Source organism: Calidris pugnax, unplaced genomic scaffold (genome assembly GCF_001431845.1).
Source record: "Calidris pugnax isolate Ruff unplaced genomic scaffold, ASM143184v1 scaffold171, whole genome shotgun sequence".
Taxonomy (NCBI): Eukaryota; Metazoa; Chordata; class Aves; order Charadriiformes; family Scolopacidae; genus Calidris; species Calidris pugnax.
In genome coordinates this window covers 10,555,627-10,576,225 of record NW_015091064.1, presented here as the reverse complement: position 1 = coordinate 10,576,225, position 20,599 = coordinate 10,555,627, and the positions used below count along the sequence as shown (strand labels likewise).

Genomic DNA, 20,599 nt, shown 5'->3' with positions numbered 1-20,599 from the left:
TGAAGAAATATCTCAGTTTTATGTGCTACTGGCTGCTGCTGCTGCTTTTCTTATATTGAACTGGTTCAAGATTTGTGACTGATGTCACAACAGCTTGCAAAGTCTTTGGCCTACGTTTGCTGTTTTTCTGCAAAAAATCTGGCATCTACTATTTGTCTGTAGTTTGTCAAAAAAAATCCTTGATGAGATCTAGGCATCTTGTGTTCTCTGCCCTTTTCCCCTTCTTCATCTTTGCAGGTTTCCTACCAGGTCGGTCAGTCTGTCCCTTCTGCTTCTAGTTTTTAGCTATGAGCATATTAGTTCCAGTCTGCAAATCAAGGAGCTTACGTCAGGTCTGGATGAATCTCTTCTGAGGATAATGTTGCAGAAATTGTTAGAGCCTTAGCGTAGCAGGCAGCTAAAGGAATCTTGCTTTCTATTTTTCCAGTTATTCTTTTGCACTGTGATACTGAATTCAATCACATAAGCTCACCAGTTAGGTCAGTGTTTCTTTTATTTATTTAGACTGGTACAGATAATCCATGAACTTCAATTTCTTCTGGTTTTGAGAGGCTGATCTAGTTTAGATTCCTTTTCTCTGACCTATATACTTATTGTCACCTACTGTATTCATGAAGCCTTCTGCCTTTGCTAAGGTACTAAAAAAATTGGCTGAGACCCTTATTACACCTCACCCTTTTTTTTTTTTTTTTCTGATGTTTTAGGGTCTTAGGAATTGTAAACTGTTGATTTATAGAAAACTCTGGAGATAATTTAGTCCAGCCAGTTACTTCTGAGCTGCTTTTGAAGCACAGTGTCCTACTCCAGACGCAGATCTTTGTGCATTTCACTGCTGAGCATCGTAAGGGATTTGTTGGCCCAGTCCTTAGATTTCTCAAGGAAACAACTCTCTGAAGTAAAGCTCTGCTCTGGCTGTAACTACCATCCCAGATGATTTAGCATTCCTTGCCTCATCATTCACGTTTCCACCACTGTTTTATGCAACTTGCCTTTGCTCTTGTGATTACCATTGCATCTCTCGCTTCAGCATCGTTCTTCACATCCCGTGCACCAACCTGTTTGTCCTGTCTTGTGGTTGGGGAGTTTGTAGACCAAATCTCAGTCGACTTACTCTGGTTATGTTACACGGTGCTAGGCTGAGTTTGTGACAATTCTTTCATCAAACACTATTTTGGATGCAGATCTCAAAATTTTCTATTCCCAAGTTATCTTTCAAATAAAATGCCGACTCCAAGTAATAGTGTAGGATGGAGGAGTTGATATGCTATTAAGACAGTTGCATAATTAATTAAGGACAATGTGTGCGAAGGAGACTTGATTTTATTAGCAGCATTTTACTTTGGAGTCGGTTGAACCAAGGATGAATATGAAGAGACTTAGCCATGGGGCAGTAGTAATCTGCTACTTGTGGGGAACTCTGTTTCCAAATATTCTTCTCTGAAGCAATGACAGTAGGTGGAATCCAGATCAGTAGTAAGATATATGTGTTCATTTGTAAGCGCAAGTGTATGTCTGACTGCTCATTATGGGCTTTGCTAGCTTGGGCATGATTTGTCGCATCCTGAGGTAGAAACCTTGTGGCTGGTGCCATGGTTATTTGCTACTCAGTCCATCTACTGTCACCTAGATCTTTGTGTCCTGTAATAGGAGTTTGCATTCAAGTAGACACGTACTTTAAGGGTGTGTTAATGTAGTGCTAAAGCCCTACCTTGCAAGTCAAAGCCCATGTTTATGCATTCTAGCAGAAGGTTTGCTACCAGATTAAGTACTGTTGACAGAAGCTGCCTTTCTTGTAATGTTTTTTGACATATGTGTGGAGGTAAGGGGTAGAGGTTGGAGAGGAGGAGGGAAATATTGCATTGGATGTAATAAGGGCTGATTGCCTACATAGAGCCAGAGAAAGAAATGCAAGTATTACTTTCTACTGTGATGACTCATATGAAATTCCCACTGGTCAAGTTTGTGGTTCTGTCCTCTCCATAGCGCTCTCAGAGCTGCAGCGCAAACTGTGCCCTCTCTGCAAGCTGAGCCAGCTGGTAGGAGTCTCCTCTCTTGAGACCTCTGCCCATTAAATGTATTTGGAAATTGATAGGTCATTTTAAGATATTTCTAGGTGAAACGCAGGCGATTCATGCCAAAGATAGATGCTATAATGAAATTACTGTTCTTCAAATCTTCATTTATGAAGAGGGAATGAGATCCAGAGGTATTTTGGGGTATTACTGATTTAATTTTAAAATGGGTCTGAGTAGTATCCTTGGAGTATATCCACGGTCTTTTCTGTTTTTCTCTTCAGCCCATTTCTATTATTAAATGCCATAAAGTTACAAATTAAAAACCCCACAATAAATAAATAAAAATCCCTCAGCTGTTATGTAGTGTTAGTGCTAGGAAACCTTTTAGGATTGTCTCAGATGGGCGGAAACCTTTCAGAAAACCTTTTATTTTCTAGCATGCAGTCTTGCTTTCGGGTACTGCAACGCTGCATGTTAGAAATTAGAAGTTAAGATAAGTTAAAAACTGAACAAAAATTACTATAAGAATCTGTGTGAACCTGAAAAGCCTACTACTTCAGAATGTGTTGCTGAGTTTCCTTTTCTCATTGCTTAATTTATAACCTTATGTTTCAAGTGCTGCTTGAATGGAGAGCTGTCAATGGGATTTCCATTTGGAATTGTTCAGTGAAATCAATTCAAAATGAAACTTTGCAACTGATGTTATTGGTTCATGATCAGAAGTGTTGTACAAAACATACTTTTCCTGGGTAAGGACTTGCAACTCTTGCTTTTTGGATTGCAAACACCTCAGAAAGGGGATGACAAGCTTAATTGTTGATGTAACTAGGTCTCGCTGTCAGAGCTGCTCTTGATTTATTTCGTTCAGCTTGGAATAATGAAGAAATGAAAGTAGTAATAATGCATTGCAAAATATACCTTATTATATTATGACAGTGTTCACTTCAATTATTTATGTTCCACTCACTGTAAGTTAAAGATGATAACATGGCTAATAAAGAAGTAAATATCTCTCCTTTGCCATTAAATGAACTTTTTCAGGGGGTGAAGTAGGGAGGTTGGGGGGCGGGGGGGGAAAAACCCCAGCTTCATCCAGAGAATTGTGCTGTAATTGAAAGTGGTTACCCTCCAGAAGCATTTTCTGTTTGCCTTGTACTAGATTTTTTTCAAGATGTTTATTGTTAGTCCAAAATAAAGTGTTATCTGTCCCTTCTGCATTGCCTGGTGTTTTAGCTTCATGCAACAGCTTCATTCAGGTCTGTTCCTTTCAAGTTGTGTAGCACTGAGAATTTTCCAGTGACTATTTGTGAAGGTAGTGCCCCCACCTCATGGTCCTGCAGACTTTGTAGATCTTAGGCCTTAGTTTACATGCTTAAAACTTCACAAACTGATTAGGAAATAGAATTTGGATCTTTGTACTTAGAAGTGAATGGTCCTTTTTCAGTAAGCAAAGTATTTGAAAGGTCTATCCTTATTAGTTATCCTTAACTACATGCCTTTGATGTTTTAAAAATCAAGGTAGTATGCAACAATACACAGTTTTACTGTAATGTTGGTTTTTTTGTGATCATATTCTAATTTTATTCTAAATATTTATCCTAATTCCACATGCTGATATATCGGTGCTATATAAGTTATACACAAAGTAGTGGCTTTTGAACCTGGGGGAGACCATCTTCTTAAATAACATTGAAGGTGGTTCCCCTTTTGTCTGTTAATTTCAAGCTGAGGTTTACCTTAAATGTTTTCCTGTGGTGGCTGCATGTGAAGTCCTTGAGAGTTGCTTTTGCAAATTGCTGGCCTATAATATCAGGATTTTTTGCTCACTTGTCTCATTATGCTTTTTTCTTTGCATAACATATTTCAGTCAATTTACAGGGTGTACTAGGTAAAGACACTAAAGACTAATCTTTTAGATTAGTCGTTAGGCTTAATCTTTTTTTTTCCCCTTGTGTGTGATTTGAATTACAATTTAATTAAATGGAAAAGGCTGCCCAACCTAACTGTTTGCCATTATAGAGTGTCATGTATTGGATAAGGAATGCATAGTCATTCCTGTAATAATTTAACCAAATTTCTCAACCTTCTTTAAGCCAGATCTCTTGCTTCAGAAGCCTGAAATGTGGTTCTTACAAGATTGGAAATATTTTGTAGAGCTCAAATACCCTTGAAGTTGATACAAACAGCTTTGTGGACTTCCCAAGCACCGGTCCCTCTTCCGAGTGATGCACGTGTGTGATGGTGCTCCAAGAAGGGCAGGCTTCTTACTCTGCATTTGATAGATAGGTTTTGTACCTGTAGTTGCAGATGGTAGATGGTTATTTTGGCAGATGCTTGTGTATGTCTTGGTTCACCTTGATGACATTTTAATTCACTTGATGAAGTGGCTTTTTTACTGTAGGAAAGATATGGGAGTTTGGTCAATCAGGCAGTTCCAAAATTATAGTCTATTAGGACGTAATGATTTCATACCTGATAAATACATGAACTGATGAACATGCCATGTTTGTTTGGCAGCATACTGTTTTATTTCTCATTACTGCACTCAAATAGCGAAATAATATAAGGAAAGTTACAAAGGTGAGCATAAATATTTGCCTGAACTGATCAAATCTTAATTATCTCTAACTGATTAAGAAAAGCAAAGACTCCTCCTTTAATCCTTTGAAAATTTCTAGAGAAGTAAGTCAAGCTGCACTTAAAATAAGGAGCCTATCTACTGCTGGAAGGCAATCTAGTACTTAGCATGTTCCTTTTGGTGTCTGATATTTTCTTTTGGGTTTTATTCTGGTTGGGTTGGTTGTTTTTAAGTGATGCTGTGCTCCCATAGTTGAAGCACACAGATCTTGCAAAAACATTCATGCAGTAGTTCTGTTTGTTTGGTATTATTTTCTTTTGTTTGCCTTCAAATAGATTTCAGCTGAATCTTTTAAGTGGACAGTGTGAATAAGAAATTTAAAATTATTTGCCTTTAAGGTAGAATAGACCTGATTTTCCAATTCACCATCGTATTTCTGTGACAAAAACTGATGGATACTTTCTGTCATATAGTAGTAATAACATGTATTGACTTCTATGGTGTATTCAAACATCAAATGCTGAATTGGGCCTCTGTTTACTGGAGATGACAACTGGTTTGGGAGTTTGTTTTTTTTTTCCCAATTATTCTATGGGAAGCCAGCTATGTAAATATGGGCTCATCTGTTATAACAGGATCTTATTGTGTCTAACAGCAAACATGAAGTCAGCGTCAGAGGAGGCAATCCCATTACACGAAGAATTTATCTACTGTTGCGGAGCTGCTACCCATGTCTTGAAGTGTGGGCCCTGGAAAGACCTCTCAAAAGATGAAAGTAAAAATCTACCCAGGCTTTTATTCATGATTATTCCTGGTAAGAGTCTTTTTTTTCCTGTAAGTCTAGAAGTGCAACGATTGGGAAGGGTATGTTGAATTTCAGTTTCAAAAATCTTGCCAGATAAGTGGTAGAATTTGGCCTGTGCATGTCAGTAGTACTGCAATGGTGAAATTTCTTTGTTATATTTCGTTACTACTGTTATCTGTATTCGTATTGGTGCAATAAGGTAAAACTGAGAAATTAGGATGTCTTGTCCATTTACTTGGTGGTGGTGGTTTGCTGAAAGCATTGCAGTTTGGGGCTTTTTTCCCATTGCTCTCTTTCCATTTATTTCTTGCACATTCAAGTGGTACTGCAATGTCAGCTGTGTGCCAACTGAAAGATGAGAGTTACGATATTCAAGGGAAAATTCTGGATAAAGGAGTTTTTTAAAGTTTTTTTTTTAATAGTAAATGTTCTTTAACTTAGATTTTTGCACATGAATTTTTATGATAAGCCTCTTCAACTCAACGAGAATCGTATAGTTCTGAGTTATATTTAAATCTAGTCATCTTAAAATGAAAGCTTTAAACTTTCATTTAGAATATGTTAAAATTAATGAAGTTCTGAATTCTTTGACGTCTGCCAATGAACTGTAGGAGTTCTGCCATTAGCAAAAGCAGAACTTGAGCCCGTTCAAGCACAGATACTGCCTTAGAGTTTGCAGGTTTCTAATACTTCCTATAGTTTATTTGAATGTTTTGAGTACTTTGTTACTTCCTCAAAATTAGTGATGCAAATAATGTCTCTTCTGATTATCTACATCTTTGATTTGCTGTTTCTGTTAGAGTGTAGTCTGTCGCTGTTTATGTGCCACTGTATGGGCTGGTCCCTCCTTAGTGGTGAAAGACAGCACAGTTTTAGAACCCCCATGGAATATTTTATGTTACTTTGTTTGGGCACAATGATTTTATGCCCTTGCCTCCTGGAGTTGAATAATAGTTTAACTTCTAACCCAGTGACAGTGAGGTTTAAATTCTTCCCTTAACTGAAAAGAAGAAATAAGCCTCCTATGATTACATCTTGCTACTCTTTCGTGGGAACAGTTTTAAAGCCAGATACTGTATAATGTATCTCTTGGATCCATACAGACAGTGTTTTACTAAAATTGTAAGACAGTTTTCTGGAGATATGAGCCTGATTTGATGCTTTTCAATTGCTGCTTTCTTCCAGTTCAGGCATTTCTATGGAAGGCTTAAATAAACAGCAATGGGTTTCTTTTTCACCCAAGTGCTGAAGCTTTCACCTGTCTTGGGGTTGTGTGACACCCTTGTGTTTGGGTTGGTAGTAGAGCCTGCAAGTAGAGTAAATCTGTAAAGCTAACATATCAGTAGAAAGATTTGGAGGGGAAGAGCATGGAAGTCAAACATTGACATCTAAGACAAGGTAATTCTGCAAGACAGGTACATTATTCTGCTCAAAATATACCGAGTTGCATAGACTTTCTGGACTCTGTATTCATCACAGGAAACTTTTCATGCAAGAAAATGCAGTGGCGGGGCTACATGGAGCTTATTTCCTGCAGCACAGTTCTGTGAAGACTCCTTAATAACATCTTACATTAGCTAGATAGGTATCCAAAAATAGACATCAGTGAAATATTCAGAATGTTTCTGTCATGGTCTGCAAGCTTTTGCAAGCAGCTGATTTATGGTTTTGCTCTTATTTCAGAATTACCTTGGTAACAAACAGGAAGTTCTCTCACTGAGAAAACAATTAAAAATCACAACCACCACAATAATGCTATTTTCATTTTAGATACCCAAATGCAGTAGTGAATCCAGTGCTGTAGCTGGCAGGGAGCTGACTAGGACCTGGCATAACATAATGCAGTTTTGCTTCTCATAAATCAAATGGTTTTTTTCCTACTGGTATATGCCTCATTTTTAGCCTTCAAGGGAAATTCTATCTGCCAACACAAAAAACACAGCCTTGGGAGAGATCCGGACGTTTGGGTCATCTGGCAACACGTTCGTTTACCTAAACAATTAGGATTAGATAGCATTCCCCTCATGCTTTGGTAACTTCCCGAGTATGAAACACAGAGCCCTTCTGGAGTCCAGCAATTTTCACACTTGAAAGGCATGTATCCCTAGCTGAGATTCTTTATGGAATGAAACAGAAGGGGAAAAGGATACAGGTTTGGGACAGGTCAAGGAGAGAAATACCCAGACAAGGGCAACTCTCAGTGGAAGAGGACAGGATGCAGAGCCAAGTGTTCAGTGATGGAAACTGAACGTGATTAGTCCCTTCTGCACATGATCCATTGTTCTGTGCATTAAACTGCCCCACTACATACTTTTCCAGTCTTAGTGAAATTCATGCATATGCTTTTGTTTATACGTAATCAAACAAAATGGGGTTGGGGGTGCATACAGGAGAGAAAGCCGATAAAATTCTTAGCTTCTGCTGGAATCTAATTGTTTTAAGAGATTTGAGAATAAATCCTATATACTTACATTCTTTTGGGGTATTTTAAAATTAAATTTCTTCATAATGGGGAGGATTTCTCTCTGGTCTGACTTTTTTTTTTTAAAAAAAAAAAAGGGGGGGGGGAAGTGTGAGGAAGCTGAGTCCAAAACATTCTTCTACTCTGCAACCAATGGCAAAATTCCCATTGACTTTAAATGAGGCAGGATCCTGCCTCCTGAGGACTGATAGCTCACTGTGCTTGAAGCAGTTGGGATACAGAATGTGCAGCAGAGTTCAGTCTCACTTAACTGCAACAAGCTAATACGTTTATTAATGGCAGTACACTTTTTTCTTCTGTAACATTTGTTCCTTGGGTAAGCAAAACTTCTTTATAGGAGTAATAATGTGTTTACTGAAGTAATTACTGTGTAAATGGTCCCATTTTTCCTTAGTCCAGAATAAATGCAGATACATATGCATATGCCTTTCTTAATAGCAATTCTTTTCTATTAAAATTGATGAGATTTACTCATGAGAGTAAAATTAAATGTGTACTCTGAAAGGATCAGGTCCATGGTTTTCTGGAAATGTCGGCCTTATGGAAAGGACAGGAATTGGGTATTTCTCCTCTTGTGTCATAAAGGTCTATTTTGCTTTTTTGCAGTGTTTGTTTAGTGTAAAATTAGCAGTGAAGTATAAAATCTACTACAGCAATATTTAACATTGCTTGGGTTCATTGAAAACCAGGATCCACAAAGTGTAATGGAATGTTTTTATTTTTTTTACTGTTTTAAGAGTATCTGTCTATTTGTGTCTGCGTATTTATGCAACATTTAACTTTGTAAATAAATACAGTACAAAGTTTAAAACTACTGTGCTCTTTAGCTCATGAAGTTTTGCTGTTCATCAAGTTTTTCTTGCATTTCTTTGCAGGAGTGCGTTGCAATACCTTAACTCCAGGCTTCCTAATTTTTGTTACCATTACTGTAAACTGGGCAATTTTGTTACTTGCGATCTTGTACTTGGGAAGTTTAGTTCATGCTTGATAATGTGTAATGTAAATAATATTTTTTGTGGTAAAGCATGCAACACAAGTTTCAGTCATTAATATACAGAAGTAATTTCAGAATTCAGTTCTCTGTCGTGCATGCGGAGTACTCCCGATGCTTGCCAAGTTTCTTCATCTGCCTCCTTGCAGTTGGATCACTGCTGGGTTACTGGATCATCTTATTGCTTTACCAACTCATGCAGTGACTTGGTGGTGTTTAAGGCCTATGAGGACTTACCCAAATGCTTTTTGTAAAGTATAAAAATTTAATCTCTTGAGCTAATCCTCTGAGTCAAGAGTTGCGTATGGTTTTTTGCACAACAGAAAGTGAGGGCTTGGATTCTGATCTTCTCCTAGGAGTAGTTACATGTACTTACAGCAACAGGACTGTTGTCACCTGAAGACTAGTTAACTATTTTTCAGCAGTGAAAATAGTGCAAACGATTTGCCTGGATTATGACAAGCCTTTAATGTGTTCTCCCTTGAAGTGAGACTTCCCGTTAGCTTTAAAGTCTTTGAAGTTCTATTTTTGATTGTAACGTAGGGACTCTGAAAAGCTTTCAATAAATTATCTGGCTTTGTCTTCACCTGCTGTTTTGATATTAAACAGTCATCACCCTCAACATTTGCATAAGAAAAGTCACTATATAATAATACTTTACATTAAAACTAATTGTATAGCCCTGAAGCTTACTTCCTTTGTATTTTGGTTTTTTGGCTCTCATTAAATCAGCTTTTTTTTTTTTTTAATTTGTTAAGCATTCCCTCTGCTTAGCAGTCACTGCAGTGAATAGTTCTTCAGAGGTCTACTGTCACCCCTGAGACCAAGGGGTTTGCTTAATAATGAAAGAACCTACTACCTCACCTTACAAACTCTGTAAAATATTTACTCCAGTTCCCTTCAATTTGGTTTTAGAATGTGCTTTGATACAAAATATATGTGATTAAATGTGCTTGTTGGTATATAATCTGTGTTACAACCATTCATCTACAGGAACTGCACTGGATCTAGTATCAGCAGATTAGGTTGCAGTATGTAGCTTCTGGCAGCCTTGGCCAGAATGTAATCCAGAATCCTGTTTGTGAATCTTGGTACTTAATGTGTGGTCAAATCAATAAAAAGAAGATAGATCAGAACTGTTTATGTGAAGCAAAATCTGATTTTGGAGTAGAGATCACAGAGTTAATCAAGGAAGATGCTTCCATCTTCTGAGACACTACTTTTTAAGTCAGCACCTGGTGTCTCCTCCCCCAGGGCACAGTGACATTCACTGTTTGCCTTTGAAATCCAACTGGAGGAAAGTGGAATGCTGTTGGCAGTGGAGAGATGGGTGAAGAGGAAAGATGACTTTTTACCTCCTGGGCAAGGGGACTTCTGGGTTTTGGGTCATGCTCTGTGTTCACAGTCACTGAATGAGCTCCAGCAACAATTCTATGAAGTAAGTCGAGAACCTCTTCTACCTGATTGCATTAGACAGCAAAAGCTGCTCTTTTCTGGTTTTGTGGTTTGGTTGTTTTTTTGACAAAATAGTGCTAGAGCATCAGCAGTAGGAAAAAATGTCTGTCCAGCCTCACCTCATCCTTTACCCCAGCGGTTTTGTCACTGTCAGTCTGGTTATGAGAGCTCTCCTGTGGTTTGGTTTTTTGTTTGTTTGTGGTTGGGTTTTTGGGTGGGGGGGTGTGTGTTTTTTGCTGGGTCTGTGTCATCTAGTTCAGGAAGGGGCTCTAAGGCCCAGTTTCATCCAGCCTAATATTAAACACCTAATTAAGATGCTAAAGTAAGGAACATAAATTCCCAGGTACTTTGTAATCAGTAGCTAGAGGAGGGTACTGCCATGAGCATTTCTGCCTACTGAGTGGCTGGGTTGCCCTGAGTCTCCAGCTGTGGAGATAATCAACACTTGACTGGGTGCAGACCTGGGCAACCTACTGTAGCTGACCCTGCATGAACAGGAGCTGGGCTAGGAGATCTCAGGTGATCTCATCCAACTTCAGTGATCCTGCAAATGTGACCCAGGGACTGGGCATCCAGGCTCCTTTTTCAGGCGTGGATCCTGGTTTGGATTGACTCTGGGATACTTTCAAAAGGTAGTAAAGATAAGTGTATGGATAATCTTAGATAAAGACTTGGTTAGAATTAGCCACTCATTCAAGAGTTCTAATTTAAGGTGCCCTCTCTTTGCATCACAGCTATGCTGTGTAGTAAGTGCTTTAACAATGAAATTGGGTTTGTTCAGTGTTAGGAACCAAACAGATGTAAAAACTGGTAGAGAATGAAGTATGGTACTTAAATATAGTATAGAAAGAGTATGCCAGAAGAGGGAGCTGTTTTAAAGATTAGAAAAAAATATAGTGGTTTTTGGAAAGCTTATTGCTGGAATAGCCACCTGTACCTCATACTAGCAGGCTATGAATGCACAGGTAAGCACTGACTGTTTCTCTGCTGTATGTGTATGACAAAAAACCTAGAAGTTTTATAAGACCATTGAAGTGACAGTCATTAATCAGTTGTGTTGGCTGCTGAGGTTCATAAAAATATTTTTACTTGCGTTAGGAGGAGTAAAATAAAGGAAGTCCAGTTAGAGCAGAGAATATAAGGATGGGAGTGCTATGGCTTCTGTTTCCAGCCTTTCCTCTGGGTTGCTTTTCAGTAGATGGCCAGTCATCCTCACAAATTGTGTACTAAACCACCAAACAAATCTTCTTCCTACACATTTGCAAAATTTATATAATCCATCACCCAAGTCTCTAAAGTAGCATTCAGTTACAATCCGCTAACGCTGAGTAAATAAATGAACAATGGAAAGCACAGCTGATAGAGTGAGACAACAAATACTTCCTCTCCTGGAATGTTTAAATCATTGACCAACTCCATGGGCAGCTCCGCTTCTACCAATTGTGTGAATTTCTTGTGCCAGGACATATACCATCTTCTGATGTACAACAGTAAATATTTAAAGGACATTAAGGAAAATATCGTGTTTAAGCACTTCAAGTTTTTATTAAAGGAATCATTTATTTAACTTTGGATTTTGGTCATTTGAATTAAGTAGTTCTTTTAGATGCAATGAGAATTTTTAGGTGGAAGTCACAGAGTGTAACTGCGCTGGTGCTAATGTTGAAATAAGCTACATAGACTCCTGTTTACACGCTAACTTGCATTTTATTTTTCTTAATCCTGTAGCACATAGTTTTGGTGGCCTAATGGTCAGGCTGAAAAGCTGTTTCCTGTGTGGATGTATATTTTCCATCATATTAACACTGTGCTTTATGTATTTGTCTTCACTTAGGTCTACTGGTGTAGAGGTAAGGTTCTATTACCTTTGCTTATTTTGAGTGTACCTTCCAAGTAGGGCGGTGTTGCTATCATCCATCCTTGGCTGAAGCAACAGACCAGAGAAGAAGGGAAGTTTAGGTGTTAAAAAATGAAGATGTTGTTATTTAACACACTTAGTCCAGGGAATCAACTTAAGAATCTTGTTTGATTGGACTCTTGACTGTCTTGACAAGGCAGGAACCAAAAGAAGTCTTAACTCTGCATCTGAAATTCTGTCCTGAGGTACATGTTTACATCCAAACAGCTGAGCAGGATCCCCTCTCTGTGTGTACAGAGATGCTCACTCACTATTTATTTAAGAAAAGTTCCTCTTTTACATATTAGCTTAGCAGCGCCTTCATCTTTTCTGTGGTATTTGCAGTGCATGAAATTAAAATTAGTCCTGAAGATGACATACTTGAGCAGAGTATTGAGTGTAGAACATCATGCCTGATTGCAAGATAGCTGGGAGAGAATGGCAGTGAAGCTGCAGCCCTTTCACAGAGAGAGGAAGAGAAACGCTGTGCTTTTCTGTCATGCCTTCTGCACTACTGCAGCAGAGGGCTTGAGGCAACCACTTGATGCTTTGAATGTGTTACTTGCCTTCTGGGCTGCTCTTCAGACTTGCTCTGGGAAAGCTAGCTGATGTTCCTAAAATTTTCAGGAGCCTCTTTCCCTGTATCCCATCTGTCTATATTATGACTTTACGTGATCAACATCACGTAATCAGAGTCTTCCTGGAAAGTCTCTGCCATTCCCTGCTTTATTAGCAGGTAAGACCCTCATTGAACCTCAGTTTGGATTTGGTCAGCCTGTAAGGAGACTGGTGGTGGACAGGACCGGGATGTTCATAGAGCTCCTGCCTTCAGGTAGCTTTTAAAACAATCAAGTGAGGTATAAAACAGATGTTGCTGGATCTAAGGTAGTGTGGAAGTTAGAAATGGTTTGTAGAGTGTATATTAAGACCCACCAGGCGCTGAACTCTTAGTGATTGGAGCACTTAGAAAATTTCCTAAGGCCATTATTTCACAATCCAAAATGTTTGTCAACAATACTGGCATAAGGTATTCCTGTTCCCACCACACTGTGCCACTCCACCCCTCGGTTATGCCAGAACAATAGTTTGAGAGATCATGCTGTGAATTAAATAAATACATACATTTATTTCTAGGGTCTTTTTAAAGTTGGAACGGTTCCCTGTTTGGGTTCACAGCATGGCCCCATAGAGTTGTGCCAGTGTAATTCAGGGGCTGGTGAGCCACGGTAGGGGGGTGGGAATGACAAGTCAGGGGAGAAGGTGGGAGTTCCTTCAGCTGGGCTTGCTGCAGAACTTTCTGTTGTTAAATTATGGTGTCAGTCCACAACATGTAGCACATATATGTGGGTTCACACGCTCGGTCTTGAGACTACTCTGGAAGGAGATGGTACCCCACCAGTCACACCAGGTGGTAGTGATTCACTGAGAATGCCTCTCTCTAGTGGCTTCTTCTTTTGTTTACAGTGCAGCTCCAGATGAAGCTGCCAACTCTTTGCATTTGACCCTAAGTTCTCAGATTTTGACACGGAAAATTTGTATTTTAGATTGCTTTGAAATTTATTCTTTTTTCTGAAGAAAAAAATTGACCACTGCCCTCTCGGTGTGTCCATCCAACCAATTCCTCCCTCATCCAATGCATTTGACCCTAAGTTCTCAGATTTTGACACGGAAAATTTGTATTTTAGATTGCTTTGAAATTTATTCTTTTTTCTGAAGAAAAAAATTGACCACTGCCCTCTCGGTGTGTCCATCCAACCAATTCCTCCCTCATCCAATGAACAATCAACCCATCAAATCTCTCTCTCCAATTTAGAGAGAAGGATATCGTGGGGGACCATGTCTAAGGCATTTGACCCTAAGTTCTCAGATTTTGACACAGAAAATTTGTATTTTAGATTGCTTTGAAACTTATTCTTTTTTCTGAATAAAAAAATTGACCGCTACCCTCTGGGTGTGTCCATCCAACCAATTCCTCCCTCATCCAATGAACAATCAACCCATCAAATCTCTCTCTCTCCAATTTAGAGAGAAGGATATCGTGAGGGACCATGTCTAAGGCCTTACAGAAGTCTAGGTAGATGACATCCATAGTTCATAGAAGGCCACTAGGTTAGTCAGGCAGGACTTGCCCTTGGCAAAGCTATGCTGGTTGTCTCGAATCACTTCCCTGTACTCCATGTGCCTTAGCACAGCTTCTAGGAGGACCTGTTCCATGATCTTCCCAGGCACAGAAGTGAGGCTGACAGGTCAGTAGATCCTGGGATCCTCCTTTCTACACTTCTATGAAATGTGTGCTCTGTTTCCCTTTTTCCAGTCACTGGGGACTTCACCTGACTGCTGTAACTTTTCAAATATCATAGAGAGTGGTTTGGCAACTACATCAGCCAGTAATTTCCTCAGGACTGTGGGGTGCATCTTGTCAGGTCCCATAGAATTCTCTATGTTCAGGTTCCTCAGGTGGTCACAAACCTGATCTTCTTTTACAGTGGAAAGGACTTTTCTCTCCCAGTCTCCATCTTACAGTTAATTTTCATGCATAGATTATTTGGTGTGTTTATTATTTCTCATTAAATGGGAATAGTGAAATCGAAGTCAAGTGCTTGAGGACTTGTCAATGGGGTGTGCTCGTGGTTGACTCATATCACCGTTCTTTGAGGGCTCTCCCCTTTATGTCACTGAGCTAAATGGTTTGACCACTTGAGATAGTTATTCTTGGGGGATAACACTGCTTTGTACCTACCTATCTGATTTCTACTTTTAACCCCAATAAAATTTTGAATACATCAGTTAATTTTCCCCACATCTTTCTGAGATGTAGTGGACTTAAAATTGTTTGGGAAAAAAAAAAAGTCTGGATAGAAGACACATGCTGGTAGAGCACCTCCTGAAGGAAAGGTGTGAGTGTGTTCTATCCCCTATTAGATATTAGAAAACTCAGTTCTTAGGACACTGCACTCCATTATTTTTGCTGCTAATGGACTACTTGTTTGTGACTAATATTTTAAAATATGCTGACAGTTGTTGTGCTTTGTTTACTGGGTCAGCCCACCAGCTTCCATTGTCTTTAGAAAAGAAAAAAAATAAATCATTAAAAATAAAAACTTCCTCATGCAAAGAGCAGCCTGTATGTCAGATCTAGGCTTGAAATATGCCACTTTTGTTGAATTTCCCAGTGCTCCAGAAGTACCTCTGATGGGGGCTTGGCACATACGAGCTTGTTAAGTTTGAGGAGGCAAAGCAATGACAGGATGGTTGAACATCCAACTGTGCTTGACAGCATTTCCCTCCGCTAAATCTGGGTGGCAGATGTGACTTACTGAAGTGACTTACTGAAATTTCTCAATCCACAGCCTCCTCTTGGTGTCCTCTCCCCGCTAATGAGGGGTTGTTTTCAGCACGGATCCTTCCTGCCCGGCTGCCTGCAGCGCAATCGGGAGAGGAAGTGGTCCCTCTCCTGCAGCACGCAAAGGCTTGAGTTGGCCAGAGTTATGGAAAAGTTGTGTTCTAGGGTATTTTGCTCGGTTTGACCACTTAAAAAAGGATCTGTTTCTTTTCGTATGATGTCTGAGGGGGAAAGGAAGAAGAAATTACCTATTGAAGGACCTACCTATGAAGGATCTGTGGTTTCATGTGCATCGTGTCCAAATAATGCAATTAAAATGTTTAAAGCTACAGCACTGATGTATAATGTACTTATTTTCGGCAGCCGCTGCCAGAAGTACCTGAGCTGATGTACATTTGCCTTGATGTTAAATATTTTGATGTAGTTATCTCTGAAAATAATAAAAAATAAATATCTCCTTTCAGAATCTACTTAACACATCGCCTCATTTCTATCCTGATAGTAACTCCTATGGATGATTGAAGATTATTAGAAATAAGTTTGACCCATTACGTTGCATAGGTATGGAAAACAGTAGAGCCAAAAATTCACTAAGTCATAGCTCTTGCTCTTGTTTTTCTGTTACAGGCATGATGGAAGATTTTGATCATTGTCCTGATTTCCATTTTTTACAACAATCCTTGGTTATTCTTGATGGATTTAAAAACTCCCATAAGAATAAACAGTTATGTAGTAATACATACTTATGTACTGCCTTCCAACTTTAAGTCCTACATCTTTTATAAGGCTGCTATCACCGCCTTAAGAGGCCGAGCCTCTTTACAATAGGTCTTAAATGGCTAAACATTTCTGTTTCTGAAGTGATTTGTGTTTATGAATGAGGAAAGCGTTTGCCAGAATGAAGTGTTTGGGTTGAAGTCTTCATGGGGCAGCTACTCAGGACCAGGACTAATATCGTGACGACGAGGAATTTTGCCTCGACTGGAGATACAGTCGTGTCACTGCAAAGAATTTTTTCTTAAGGTTGTGGATTGGTAAATCTTGGTTTATTCATATGCAGAGCAGTTTGTTGTTTTGTCTTGCATTTCTGAAGACTGATAACAAATGCAAATGCAAAATTCATTTGCAAAATCATCTTAGACTCTGTTTCAAATATTGCATTCCCATGACAGTCTTGATACCTAAAAATTGCAGAAACACACATTCAGTCTTTTTTCTGAAATTAGCTGTCTTCACGATCCCTGTTGCTATTTTTCCTGTCATTTTATTCTAAAAACTATCTTAAAAACCAAAAACAAACCCCAAAACCTAATAACCCCAAAGCCCCAAACCTAGGCTTTTCTTTTCCATAGCTCTGACCAATGGTAGAGCATAGAGAGATCTGTAATACAGATTTGAAAATGTACTTTCTGATGCCTTTTGAATGTATTGTTTGCTTCTTCCTTGCATATTATTAAAAAGTGATCAAATCTGCCAAGCTGTTTATCTGCACGAAACAAATAATTTGTGGTTATCTTGGATTTGAATTGTTTATTTTTCTTGTCTTTGTCTTTTTCCTGCTGGTGTCGTCTCATCAGGGTTGTTGTTATTCAGATGTGTTTCATAGGCTTTCTTGTGAACCCATTTGACACCAAGTCTCATGTTCCTCTTCTGCACACTTCCTTTTGTTCTCCCCTGTTCTTTTAGAAGGAGGTTTGTTTTCTGCTGCTCCAATTTTGCTTCAGTCCTTGAAGCTGCCTGAAAAATTCCTGCTGGGAATTCTCGACCCAGCGCAGAACTCACTGCAGCCTCTCTGCCAGCATCGGTTGTAGTACAGATTGGATCAGAGAGACTAACTGCATCTGGGGTGTTAAAAGTAGTTAAATCTGTCTTCATCTGCATAAGCAGATGCTTGGGAGGGTCTGTATGTGTACATGTGTACCAGGAAACCCAATTAGATGTGTTAATTTTTCATTTGCTGTAGAGAAAATGGAACAAAAATTATTTAACTGTAAGCACTAGAAAATTCTAGTTTCTACATGTAAAAAATGTAGTGAAAAAGTCACTATTCCATTTTGAACTCCATTTTTTCAGTTCTGTATCTCGATCTTAACTCCCTTCCAAGAACCATTATTTCAGAGGCATACTAAAAAAAATAATGAAGTCAAGGCTTTTTTGTATTTATTTACCTATTTTACCTGGCTCAGACGTTAGAGGTAACTATTGAAATCCATCTGTGGACTTTATAACCCTTGCAATATCACTTAATCACAAAGTCCAGTAGGTTTGCAGTGAGCAAAATCAGAATTTCAGACTTTGTATCTTATGTTCCCGGATAAATGCAGTTAATCATTCATATGAGAAAACAGGCATGTACTGGCATAATTTCTAGCTGGGAATTTTTATTCACAAGCTTCAGGCACAATTGTCACTTGGGCAAAAAAGCATCTGCGTTAGGTTAATTCAGGTTTATCAGGCTGTCCATGGGATTTCTTCAGAGGTAAATGAATCCACATTTGTCCTAAAGGTGGGGCAGTTAGAGAGCAGCAGGCAAGCTTATTTGCTCTGCAAAATGCATATAAGGAATGTGTAGTATAAAATCCTACGTATAAGGATTATGTACATTTATAGCTGTATCAAGCTAAAAACTGTGTGTGTGTGTATGTATATATATCAGGAAAAAATGTGAAATGTTCTTGAAAAACCTCTCTAATAAGCTGTGTTACAGGCACCTGGCTGAATCCTTCTGAGATTCCCTATTTTCACAACCCAAGCAAATATATTAAGGTGCTTTCCAGCCAAATTCATGATTCCAGAGTCAGAGAGGATCAAACAGAGTTTTCACATGTGTTTCTGCATAACGTCCTTGTAATTGTTTGCTCTTTGGCTGATGCTGCTCCCCTGGTGCACGGCCTATAAATGCAATACAGCACGAAGAATGCCAGTCCCCTGGACGTGCAAACAGGTGAAAGCTTAATTGACGTGGCTTTATGATGATAGTTCAAATATGATGTGACATGTTTTGTTTGAAATCCCTTGACCCCGCGTGTCAGAGAAACCTGTGTGTTTCCTTTTAAGGCCTGATCATTCTGCAGTTTTCTCCCAAGTGTGAGAACATCATTGTGTTTTTTTACATGCTCCATTTAAATCCTTATGACATCTGCGTGGGCTGCTTTCCATTCATTAACATAGGGGAGTTGCATCTTCTTCCATGGTGGCTGGTCAGGCGCCAAAGGCAGATTAAGTTTCCCTGAGCGAGGAACTTGTCATTTAGGCTCCTCGAGCTGGAGCTGGGACCTTTGGCAGCTCTGTGAAGAGGCAGTGAGAATCATTGCCACAAAAATGATTTTTGTGTGGTCCTGCTGTGCGCCCCTGGATTTCAAATTTGATTTATGGCTGCTCTTTTTTTTTTTTTAAGAAAAAAGCAACAGTCTGCATTTGGTTTTGTTGCAGGATATTATCATGTAAATACTGTGGCATACATCCTTAATTCTGAAACTGTGGATTATTTCTAAAATTAAACTCATGGTAATTGCTGGCATATTTTCCAGTTCCTCAAAGTTCTCTGTAAACCCGCTGTTGGCTGTGTATTTCCCTTCTTCTATTCATGTAGCTGCCTTTATTCTTTATGGTCCTGCTGAGGTCCCAGAGCAGACAGAAAGCAACTGCTAGAGAAGTGCATGAAGCTGAATGCCAGCTCCTGCTCCCGCAGATGGTCAAACTTCTGGAGACACGACTGGAAACGCCGGGGAAGGTCTCACAGGACAGTGCACAGAACCCAAAAGCTTGTTTCAAAACAAGGTGCAAGAAACCTCATCGCTGTTTGGGATGATTTAGCTGCACATAAATTTCTTCTTCACTCCCCACCACTCCTGGCATTTACTATGGAGTGCTTAAATAAATCCTTTTCAGTTTAAGATATCCCTTCCAGAACTGCTAAGAATTATTTTCATTTTATGTTTTAGTCTCAATTTCGTTTGAATAAGCTGTTTATATTTTTGACCTACCCCTTTCTGGCCAGAAGGCTTTTCCTATATGTTCTGGTGTATATCTTTGTTTCTAACCTAAAACATTGTTCTGTTGTGGTTTACATTGTACACTCCTCAGTAAGTCTGGGAATTATTTTTGCACAGGGTTATCTAATGCTAGTGCTCTCTAATTACGGTTTCCATTAATATTTTCTGTGGCAGAAGAATTCAAAATGCTTGACAATTTGTAAGCCACAAAAGCTGTCATTGCTCGTGGGGAGTAGCTATGGGCTGTGGCTTTTTAATGAGCTTTGTATGTTTGTTGTTTTGCATTCATAATTAAGCAATTTGATTGAATTGCATTGATGGCATATTTTATCTGAGTTTAAACTTTCTGGGTCTGGGTAACTTCTTTTTTGGAAGTGTAGCATCTCAAATATGTATTTCATTTTAAGACAGGCCAAGTTTGACTTTGTATTTCAGGATAAAACTTACTCTTTTTCAGTGATATCCTGGGGCAGATACGTAGTTTGTACAAATTCTTCTCTTTCCACTGCTAGCTCTCATCGTAAGATGGAAGTGGTTGGTATTTAAAGTTTTAATTTGATGGAAAAAACATTAACAAGAAAGTGCTTGAAAGTGAAAGGCAGGCGAATGCACATTTATAAATAAGTTACACGTTTTTAAATATGTGGGTGATTAACGAATAGTAGTGCCTGCTCTTGAATGCCTGTATCTATAGTATATATATGTGGAGAATATTTACCTCCTAATATAGCTCAAAGTCCCACCTCTGCACATTCAGTTGTTCTCTACTGTTTTGCTTTAGCTGTGGGTGAAACAGATCGGAAAACAAGGTGGTGGATTCCCGTCTTCAAATTAAAAATGGAAAGACTTTGGGCTGAATGTAGAATAACTGGGTGAAATGCTGTGCGTTATGGAGAGGAACAGAGAAGGTGATAGGAGTCCTTTGGTTACTGAGACTTACTGGGATCCCCCAAAAAGTGGGCCCATTGTGTTCTGATTCACTCTGCAAATTGTCCACATATTCTTCCCATGAAATGCTTAGAAATCTTTTGCAAATGA

At 39.0% G+C, this 20,599-nt stretch overlaps 1 protein-coding gene across 2 annotated transcripts in view; it reads left to right on the top strand.

Annotated features, from left to right (window-relative positions):
- Positions 1-20,599, top strand: part of LDAH (lipid droplet associated hydrolase) — a 119,761-nt gene that overhangs the window by 9,025 nt on the left and 90,137 nt on the right. For both annotated transcript variants that reach the window (XM_014956900.1, XM_014956898.1), the window contains exon 2: positions 5,249-5,407. In XM_014956900.1, the coding sequence (XP_014812386.1) occupies positions 5,254-5,407 (154 nt within the window). In that variant the 5' untranslated portion in view covers positions 5,249-5,253. The remainder of the gene's footprint in view (positions 1-5,248; positions 5,408-20,599) is intronic.